General features: G+C 38.7%; 2 protein-coding genes across 6 annotated transcripts in view; one reads left to right on the plus strand and one right to left on the minus strand.

Moving 5' to 3' along the window:
* The window catches only part of cc2d2a (coiled-coil and C2 domain containing 2A), a 19,121-nt gene extending 17,989 nt beyond the window's left edge, over positions 1 to 1,132 (plus strand). For all 3 annotated transcript variants that reach the window (XM_044130060.1, XM_044130061.1, XM_044130062.1), the window contains one exon: positions 72 to 1,132. In XM_044130060.1, the coding sequence (XP_043985995.1) occupies positions 72 to 257 (186 nt within the window). In that variant the 3' untranslated portion in view covers positions 258 to 1,132. The remainder of the gene's footprint in view (positions 1 to 71) is intronic.
* Positions 493 to 10,163, minus strand: fbxl5 (F-box and leucine-rich repeat protein 5). 3 transcript variants are annotated; one of them, XM_044130069.1, is made up of 12 exons: positions 10,085 to 10,163; positions 9,286 to 9,393; positions 8,415 to 8,630; positions 7,262 to 7,357; positions 6,918 to 7,113; positions 6,646 to 6,834; positions 5,884 to 6,009; positions 5,580 to 5,734; positions 5,413 to 5,495; positions 3,808 to 4,533; positions 2,608 to 2,756; positions 493 to 1,308 (listed from the first exon to the last, which is right to left on the minus strand). In XM_044130069.1, exons 2-12 carry the CDS (start codon positions 9,367 to 9,369, stop codon positions 1,232 to 1,234), a joined length of 2,097 nt encoding a protein of 698 aa, XP_043986004.1. In that variant the 5' UTR covers positions 9,370 to 9,393; positions 10,085 to 10,163; the 3' UTR covers positions 493 to 1,231. The 3 variants fall into 3 exon arrangements, with proteins under 3 accessions (XP_043986004.1, XP_043986006.1, XP_043986005.1); XM_044130071.1 differs by having other exon boundaries at positions 10,089 to 10,150; XM_044130070.1 differs by having other exon boundaries at positions 9,286 to 9,409; positions 10,085 to 10,119.
* Between the last annotated feature and the right edge of the window lie 40 nt (positions 10,164 to 10,203).

The raw sequence follows: 10,203 nt of genomic DNA on the forward strand, positions 1-10,203 counted from the left end.
AAACTAGCATCAGATGTCACTTTATTTTGAGAACGTCATCTAAAAATGACTGCGGATCCCCGTCTTTTCAGATCTCAGGATTCCCCCTCCATCTGCCGTTTTCTGAGGTCGGACCAATCATAGAGGCAGTTCACAGCACTGGGGTTCACAATATTCACTCCTCCAATGTGGAGTTTGCACTGGCCGTGTACATACATCCTTATCCCAACAACGTGCTGTCTGTGTGGGTGTACCTCGCCTCACTCGTCCGCACCTGACAAAGACTAAAAAGTACACTCATTTCACTTTTTTTTTTTTTGTTAAAATGTATAACATTTTACCTAATTATTGTGCATCTCTCAACATGGCATAAATATCTTGTGTACAGTGCTTAGAAATATTTATATGCCTTGAATTGGAATAGCAGTAGAAAAGAATCACTCCAGATTATACACAGTAGGGAAACACTTTTGAAAATAAAATGTATTTTTGTACCCAAAAAGGTAGACAGACTGCAGTGCCTAAAGTTTTATTACCAGTTGACAATTTCAACAGATCTCATGCAAGACTGTAGAACCAGAAATGATAAAGCAGTTATGTACACAACAGAGCCCCTGTGATCACCTCATATTAACATTTGTTCTTTTTTATCCACTGGAGTGCATAAAGAAAAGGGGAAATAGAGTAAAAGCCTTTACGGGAGAGCTGAAAGGGCAAAATGGTAAAGATCATAACCAAAACCAAAACATATGGCAACATCATGTGCCTGTTCCTATGTCTTTGCTGCCTGGATCCAAAATCATACGTTTTGTGTTTATCCTGTAGATCGATTCAGAAGGTGCCTGATTCTGGAAAATATCAGAATTCAGTAAGGTAAAAATGTTCTGCACCAGCATCAACTGCAAAGGGATGAAAGGATGGGGGTGGTTAAGAGTTGTATGCACAAACATTAGGGAACAGTCAGCTTCCATCTACAAAAAAAAATAACAAAAAAAAAAAAAATTGTGTAAAATTGTTCTGTCTGTCTTTTTCAAAGCCAAAGGAACCAACGTGTACTCTTTTGGCCGGTTATTTATTTCTTCTTTCTAAATGGTTATCTCCACTAAATAAGTAGGGAAATAACGGAAGCAAAAATTACAGTTTCATCAAGAAACACTTTTTAAGTGACAAAATACAGCAAATGTTATTTCCCAGGATAAAGTGCAACAATAGGGAGATGTGACGTTTTTATGGGAGCGTTGGTAGGCGGGAATCACTCTCCGGAGCGACAGCAGGCTCGGAAACCACACTGCAGGTTCTGGCAACCGCTGGCTGTGTCTGCATGAGGACCTGCAGAGAACAGTCACGAGTTGATTACTTACTGATAAACACATCAGGACAAGAAGAGGCAAATACCGTGCTACAAAAAAAATAATAAAAAAATCTATTAGGGATGCAGCAACCCACGTACAATTAATTGACGATTAATGGTTTGTTAAATTAAAATGGATTCCAATTGATTAATAGCGCCCACTTAAGATCTTTTTTAGTGTTGTTTGGCAGCAGTCCAGAAAAGGGCACCACTGGTCACCCTTAAGCGGAATCAGTTGATACAGAAACAAAGGAGGCGGTAGCATACCAGAATGGGCAAGAAAAACAGCCCGAACAGAGTCCGGTGTAGGATGCAAAATTTACTTTACGTGCTTCTGTTTTGAAATAGAAACATTCAACAAGCTCCTTAAGTTATCACTGAAACAGCTCTCAGTCTAGCGTTCCTTGTGGAACAACCACAGACACAGGTACCTTGTATGAACATCTTTCTGTCTCATCTTTTATTCTTTTCGTCTTTAACATTTCTATTCAGCAACTTGAGAGGTTTCTTTTGTACAGCAGCACTTCAGAGCCATTGTAGGCAGGAATACAAAAAGGAGTATATTTCCACCAAAAAATCTCAGAAATTTTCCAGATAAACAAACTTGAAGAATTCTGAGTTTTAAAAGTTAGTTGAAAAATGTCAACTTCTGAAAGTCTGAAAATTCCAGGGTTTTTTTCTAGAAAATGTCTGAGATTAATCTCAAAATGTCAAGTTTTTGGGTGCAAATTTACTCCTATTTTTTTCCCTATCTACAATGGCCCTAATGTGTTGTTGTGCCCGTTCTGTTCCATTTTATTATTTTACTTTTTTGGGAAGTGCGGAGGGGGAGGGGGGGGGGGGTTGGTATGTTAAAAAAACGTAGCCCTTTATGTTATGGAAAGACGGTCAACCTTATTCACAGGGGAAAACTCAGGTTTTTAAGAAAATGGCCACATATCAAATAATTGTTGGTCTACTGATAAGATCAATCAGCTTTAGATTAAGTCATTAATGGATGACTTGCATCATTAATATTTATACACTTTGAACTGGTAACACATCTCATCTCATAGGCCTGTGTGGCTGACACTAGCATAATTCATACTTACCCGTCTGTAACAGCTGCTGCACACTGTTATAGGTCCACTGGCAAATCATTTACAGTCATCATAAAAATATTACACTTTAACAGAGACAAAGGTCTGCATCAAGGCACTTCCTAGATCACACAAACATGAAGGATTTTGTGGAAGGCAGAAATGTAAAACAACCTCTGGCACTTTGGCTTGTGTTACCATTAATGTTGTCGCAGTAATAGAAGTGTTCATCATCGAGGGAAGGACAGGCTGACACCAGCTCCTGCAGCCCCACCTCAGTGATGCAGAGGCAGCCAGACAAGTTGAGATGCTCCAGGACAGGAAGTCCTCCACGCTGAGATAACGCCCTGAAAATCAAGAGGGGAATGCCACCATGTTAAAGGTATATAGTAATGTAGACTTACAGCACAGGCAAATAAATGGATATGGTTAATCCAGACTTAAGGCTAATGGGAGCTGCGCTGTTCATTATTCCCACTGAATAATATTTCATTAGCAAATTTATTATTTTGGACCGATGAGTCAGGGTTCTTACGGATTCATTTTAGTTTTTTTTTTAAATAATTATTCACATGTTAATAGAAGAAAATAAGTATAAACTTGCTTGACTCTTTAAAACAAATGTTGCCTTCATTTTGTTTAGCAAAGATTCTTATAAATGCTCCAGTAGTACTTTCTTTGGCATTTTAGACCAAGTTTTCAAACCAGTCCAGTTCAACCTGAAATATAAGGATTTCTATAAACTAAGTGGTTTTCAAAAAAGGAAAAGAAAAAAAAGGGACAGTTTTCTGAATTCCTAATGAAGGTGCAGCTAGTCAGTAAGTGAAAAATACAGATAAGTAAAACGTTCAATTCAACATGTGATTCAGCAATTTTTAAAAAAAGTTTAAAATTTGTTCTTATCTGTAGGCATTAGTTGAGGTTTAGTCTCTAGAATATAATAAGAAAAATGTGAGGAAACTTAATTTCTTTAAAAGAAAAAAGAAAAAAGAGTTATCCATTTTCCAGACTCATATAGACATGAAAAATAAATGATAAAACAATAATTTATAAATTTTATAATATGATTAAATAATACATTATTTTTAAAAATTATTAAAACAAGTGTAAATTTCACTGATGATTGGATCCAAACTGTATATTTTTGTATAGAAAAGTTTACTCAATAAGTGGCATAGGTTATTTCAATATTTTTTTTAATCACTAAAAAAGTATTTCTGAATGTTTTAAAACTTCATCTGTGCTATGAAAAGACTAAATTAATTACTTTTCAAGTGAAACATATTTCACTTCGAGTCTATTGAAAAAAGTTTTTAATCTCAATGGGATTTTATCCTGGTAAAATGAAGTCTAAGTAAATATATTTTTTATCTGTTTAAATCAAAGTGTGATCATTACCTTAAGCCCAGGTCGGTGATCTGGTAGCATCCAGAGAGGCTGAGAAACCGAAGGGATCGTTTTGCCTTTGAGCAGTCAGTCCTGTTCTCGGGCTCCAGACACTGCTGCCGCCCTAATGGGGAGCATTTAGTCCGCAATTCTGCAGTGCTGGTTCTGGTTGTGCCCGACTCGCTTTGGGGCCCAGTAAAAGTCCTGAGGGCCTTCTCGCTTGAGCAGCAGGTGGAGTGACCGCAAAACATTTCCCCAGATATGGCGTACTGCTGATGCAGATAGGATGAATCCGAGCCGGTCCTGTGCTTCCTCCTCCTCTTGCAGCAGCATGAGCCTCCCACGAGCTGCGTCGTCTCCGCCAAGCTTTCGGAGAAAGGCATCCCGCCGCGATGACTCCACTCTGCGGCGTCTTCAATGTCAGCGAGGTTGGAAGTGTCCAGGACCCAGACGTGAGTTGGGATGCAGGCGGAGCCCCAGCGACCGGTGCCGTGTTTGAAAATGATGGCCTGCTGCCTTCGCCCAACCACGTGCAGGTTTCTCTCCTCCACCAGTGTAATGGGCACAGGGCAGCTTTTGAGCAGCTTGGCTCGTCGCTCTGAGTGTTTGTCCGAACCGACGGAGGACGTGGGGTCGCCCAGACCCACAGACAGTCTCTTCAGGGTGTGATCGGTGATCTTCTCGCACCCCGACAAATCCAGGTGCTCCAGAGAGCGGCAAGCTCCAAGAAAGGACCAGCTGACGGAGGATAGACAGGAAACAACACTGAGTATTTAGCTCTGTGATCATTTTAGCAACAATCTCACCAAGCAGACAACGGATGCAAAAAATTGTGATTAATGGTTTTAGATTTAAAGGAGTTCCAATCAATTAATAACGTCTTAGCATTGTAGTTTGACCTCCATCCAGAAGAGGGTGCAGCTGGTCATCCTTAAGAGGAGCCAGTTGATACAGAAATAAAGATGGTGGTGTCCATACGAGAAACAGTTTATGATTGTGCAATCCGTACCGTTGTCTCATTTAAGCATTCGCAAACTTTTTTCTTAAAATGTACACCAACAAAGTAACATATTTTATATTTATTAGGATACTATTTGTTATAATATTACCTATACAATGTTATAATTCTCTTAATAAATAACAATTGCCATAATTTAGTTCAAAGACTATAATTTATGAAAAAAAAATTGTGCCATCAACCCATGGGGAAAAAAAAAGACTTACATGTGTATAAAACTACATCTTTTAAGAGATTAACCAAATGTGTTATCAGACTATAAAAATTAGATCCCATGTGTTAATGGGAAAAACAAATTTAAACTTTGCCAGCAACTTAATAGTAGCTGACACAAAATAATGCTAAAATTATACTTTTTTCTTTTTTTTTTAATTCAACATATTACGAAGAACGTAGCTTTTTATGTTATAGAAAGACAGTTGGCCCTCTTAGGTTTTCAAAAAAAAGGCAGCTCCATCAATCAATTGTTAATTGATCGATAAGATCAGTCAATGTCAGATAAATTCTTTAATCAATAACGGATTCTTAAAGGAGAGGGCATGTCATTTTCTATTATTCAGAATACGCTTATGAAAAGAGAACCCAGTTTGAGGTTTTACCTGTCAAAAGCAAAATCGGTAACATCAGTCTGGGTCAGGTCCAGGTGAGTGATGTTGGGGCAAAGGCTGAGAATTTGACGAACCTGCGAATAAAACAGAGCAGAACTTTCAGAGGATGTTTAGTTGGAAACACCATTAAAAAAAAAAAAAAGTCTTGTGCCACATACCATTTTGCTTGAAACTGTAGAACTATAGGCAAGAATCATGGACTTGACAGAAGAACCCACAGTGGGAAGAAGGTGCTGGATGATCCCATTTAGGAACCGTTTCTCCCTCTGAGCCGTGTTGATAGCGAGGGAGCCTTCACTGTGACCGGAAGCATCTGGGAAGACACAGAAGCTGCAAGTAATGATTCAGACAAAACATTTCCAACCCTACGAGTCGGTTCAGCTTCAGCTGGAGATGCCATATCTGGTGATACCGTTTACTCTTCCCCACAGTGATGAAAACTAGCTGAAAACCAAACCTCACCTGACTCATCAACATCAGCATCCTCGTCCCATTCCTGGTAAGCGCGGCCCTCGTTCTGCCGGCTCTTCACCCAGTCGTCGTCTGGCTCCTGGTCGAGATCCCCTGGAGGGCCGCTGTAATAATCACCTGAAGAAAAAGACACAGATGCACACCACAGAGATGAAACTGTTTCTTCTTTTCTTTTCTTGAAGAAAAGAGAAATCGGCTGTTGAATAATTTCTGTTGCCTCGATCAAATATGTTTGCGTTCGTTGTTCAAAGCTCTGTTTAGAGATTATATAAGAAATGACTAACACTATAGAAAAAAACCCCATCAAAACGATATCTCTCTCAACGTTAACATCTGAAAGCTTTAAGAACGTACTAACAATGAAACCAAAGTTAAAGAAGTCAACATAAGACAAAAACCATAACATAAGAACAATGAGGGATTATTAGTTATTTTTGAAAACAATTGTTTGTTCTTTATCATTTTTAGCTATTGTAGAAAGTCCAAAGAGCCACTTGTGGCTCTGGAGTAACAGGTTGCAGAGCCCTGCTCCAGAGTCATGAGAAGACTTTGCCCAAGAGGAATCTGTACTGACTTTCCTTAACCAAACTATAGTGGCCGTAACTGGCAATAAAATTGATTTTGTCAGCAATAAATAAATACAGTAAAATTGAACTGCCTCGTGGGGCATAATAATTCATCCCATTAATAAATATTTTAGAAGCTTGACATACTCATACTCGTAATTTGGTTTACTTTAAAACTAAAGCATACCTCTGGCCCAGCGGACAGGATACAGGTGCCTCCACAACGAGCCGGTCTTGACCAAGTCTGACCAGGCGCTGCACACCTGACTGCAGCGGCACAGATCCACGGGCCCCAAGAAATGGAAAAGCCTCAGCATGATTTCTGCGGGAAGCTGGGAGACGTGGGTCGAAGAAGAACTCCTTCTTTGTTCCAGATCTGGACAAACAACAACAACAAAAACTTAAGAGTGAGCTTGTAAAGAAAACGGAAAACTTTTTTTTTTTAAAGAATACGCTTACCGTAATCCGTCTTCTCGTGATCAGCATATTTAAAAGCCTTTTGCAGCTCCTCAGCCTGGGTCCACAAGCTGAAGCCCTTCCGCACCTCGGCAGCGCAGTCCGACTGCTGCTGGTTGCAGTGCTGCGCTATCACCTGCTTCTTAATGTCCTTCAGCTCCTCATACGTGAAGTACTGCATGAGCATAGGCTGAAACACCTGCAACACACTTCTAGTTTAAGAATGACTTGCAACAGATTCATACGCCGAGTTAGACTCGGGCTAATATCTACAATATTATAATAACAAGCCTTTCCAATTATTACAGATGTCTTTAATAATGATAATAAATCTGAGTGTTTTATACCTCCTCTTCTTCCTTCATGTGTGGCAGAAAATCTTGTGTGAAAGCTTCCAGTCTTTCCTTCAGCTGCTGGGCGTAGTTGAGCTGTTCATATTCACTCTACAATCAGAAAATCAAATCAGTAATTTGTTGCTTCTTTTAATCCTCAACAAAACTTACTTACTCCACATGTAATGGGCTTCTTTTTTTTTAAAAGAAAAAAGAAAATAAAGACCACGAAGTGAAGACAAAGCGGAAGGTCAGATTTACAAAACATTTACTCAGAATGTCTTTTTTTAAATTTTTTTATTTTTTTATCCTGAGACAAAAAATGTTTGTCTCCTTAAGTCCAGTTATTTCATTAGATTTATGAGTTATTAGCTTCATCACGTTTTCAATCAGAACTGACAAAAGGCAAGTTGCAGACTTGATATTTTCACAAGTAAGGACTTTTCGCTGACATGTAGCAATATTTTTGTTACACTGTTACTATTCTTAGGTTTGTGAAGCTGGATTATTATGGTTTAACCTCCCTGTGACCCAATGTTCCAAACTTTCTGTTTTTAAAACGAGGGAAATTGAACACGTTTCAAATGTTTATAAATATATCAGAGCAGTATTGTTTATCTCTCAGGAAAACATATTTTCAAAGGGAAGTCAGATCTCAATCTAACCCAAAATTAGATTTTTGTTTAAGCTGCTGACAAAGCGGAAGGTCAGATTTTCAAAACAACATTTACTCAGAATGTCATTTTTAAATCCTGAGACAAAAAATGTTTGACTCTTTAAGTCTTATTATTTCATTAGAAATGCAATGAAATAGTTTTGACTTTTGATTATAGCAGATGCTAAAATTCCCATAATATAAACTAAACAGTACTTCGAGTAGAAAAAGTACACATTCTCATAAATTGCATGTACATGTAAAAAAAAATAATAATAATAATAACAGGTCTGACGTTGTTGTTTGATGTTGTGTGGTAAACATCACAGTTAATTTAATGACAGGCTGTTAACCAACCATCAGTGGAAAAGCACATGCACTTTATGGTATCCCTCTATGGTATAACCCTGGTATTTTTCTGCGGGTCCATTGTTAAAAAGCACAGCAGGTGCAAATTACGGCGAGGGCATGACGACACTGAGCTGGTTTAGGTGGTTTTGAATGCAGATTCACCTTAACGCTTTGCAGTCCTTTTTCAAAGAGAGACAGCATCTCCGACAGTTTGTTGTCAGAATGCACATTGTAGACGGTGCAGCAGCGCTGCTGCAAAAGACCGATGATGTACTCGTTTTCAATTTGCTCGTGCATCTTGAACTCCTTGAAGGTGGCACACAGGCACTGAAGAAAGGAGCGGAAGTCATTGTTGTTGGAGAAGTTTGTCTTGGACAGCTGTGGAGAAGAGACATGCCTGAGTCAATAATAAAAAAACTAAATGAAAAAAACTATTTATATTTACTCTTGAACTGGCATTAGCTCAAATTCCTATTGCTCGAGTCATATTATGCTAACAGATGCTTTGCAAAACATGTATAACATAACAGCTGTGCAGTGTTTTGTAACCCCCGTTGTTCAGGTTAACAGTGCATTAGTTAGTGTCCTAATTGAGCATATCTGACACCTATCGTAGGCTGTGACAGGAAGCCTCTTTCAAATCCCAGTATTATGAGTACCCTGCCTGATGAAACACTAAGGCGTGCGTGTCACACTTAAAACATGTTGCATAACAAAACACACTGCATGTAGGCTAACCAAATACGAAGCTGCTTTTCAGTTGTGCTAAAGATACAAACAATTTACTATGAAAAACGTAACACCGAATTTAAAGTAATAAAAGGTTAGATGTTAGTCCAACAACATATCAACTGAACAACGGCGGAGCAGTCCCGAGACAAGCCAGGAGCATTTCAACTACTCCGTCTCAACACTCACTGCCAAACAAACCAGCTAACAGCAGCTAGCTAGCGTGCTAGCTGGCGAACACTCCTTTTTTAACCGCAGGCCGTATGCTTGTTCTTACAAACTGAGTGGAGCTGTCCATCCGTACCTTATCGCAGTACAGACCCACCAGCTGCTTCATTCGCCAGTGTGGGCCAGTAAAAACATCCACCTCGTCCGGAAAGGGAGCCATCTTCACTGGACCTTACTGCGTCATCTGCGATAGAATCAAACTAGGAGGTGTGCGGCAGAGTTTGCGCGAGTCACCCCACGTGACCACAACTTATTAATGAGGGCGTTTTTCATCTGGCGCTAACAATCAAGTAATATTAAACATAAAGGAAGAATATATCGATTAAATTGCTATTCCAGCGATTATTTAAGCATAATTTAAAAATACATACACTGAATAAATAAATTAAAAAAATGTAAATGTTTCTATCCGTGTGTGTGTATTTAATTTAATATGAGTAAAGGAACAAAAGCTAATTTATTCAGATTTACAATTTAGAAAAATAACTTACAAAATTCAGATAGCAACATAAACCTTGTGATATTAGATTTCAAATCTTAAAGATTGTGACATTGTTTTTTGCTTGTTTTTGTTTATTTTGGTTTTAATCAGAGCTAGTAAAAGTTTATTTCTCGCCTTTCAGCAGAATTTTATATCGGAGTTAGTGCTAACACTACTGTCATCAGCAACACTTAGATTGTTTTGTGAGAGATATTGACATTCCACAAATGCCATGGCTTACTCATTTATGCTTTCATAGTCAGTCAACAATAAAATCTCAACAATGGCAAGTCTCATGTTTATGCACATGTTATTTGTGCACACTATATTATGTTAACTAATATAGTTTGTAAGTTAAACTAGTTCTTGGACGCTGTGAAAAGGTTAAACTCACCAACCATTGTAGTTAACACGGTGTGCCTTTTGGTTGCTAAGGGAAATGTCCACAGCAACAGAGCCGTAGACTGGGGTGGGCATAAAACGTGGTGGGCAGTTAGTTTAACCAATCATTGG

The sequence above is a fragment of the Gambusia affinis genome, linkage group LG10 (genome assembly GCF_019740435.1).
Source record: "Gambusia affinis linkage group LG10, SWU_Gaff_1.0, whole genome shotgun sequence".
NCBI classification, from domain to species: Eukaryota; Metazoa; Chordata; class Actinopteri; order Cyprinodontiformes; family Poeciliidae; genus Gambusia; species Gambusia affinis.

Coding starts and splice junctions, on each gene's coding strand:
- fbxl5 (XM_044130069.1), bottom strand. CDS start 9,369: ATGGCTCCCTTTCCGGACGAGGTGGATGTTTTTACTGGCCCACACTGG. Junction 7,114..7,261: donor ACATGAAGGAAGAAGAGGAG/GTATAAAACACT, acceptor AGTGTGTTGCAG/GTGTTTCAGCCTATGCTCAT. Junction 5,735..5,883: donor TGCTGATGTTGATGAGTCAG/GTGAGGTTTGGT, acceptor GTGTCTTCCCAG/ATGCTTCCGGTCACAGTGAA.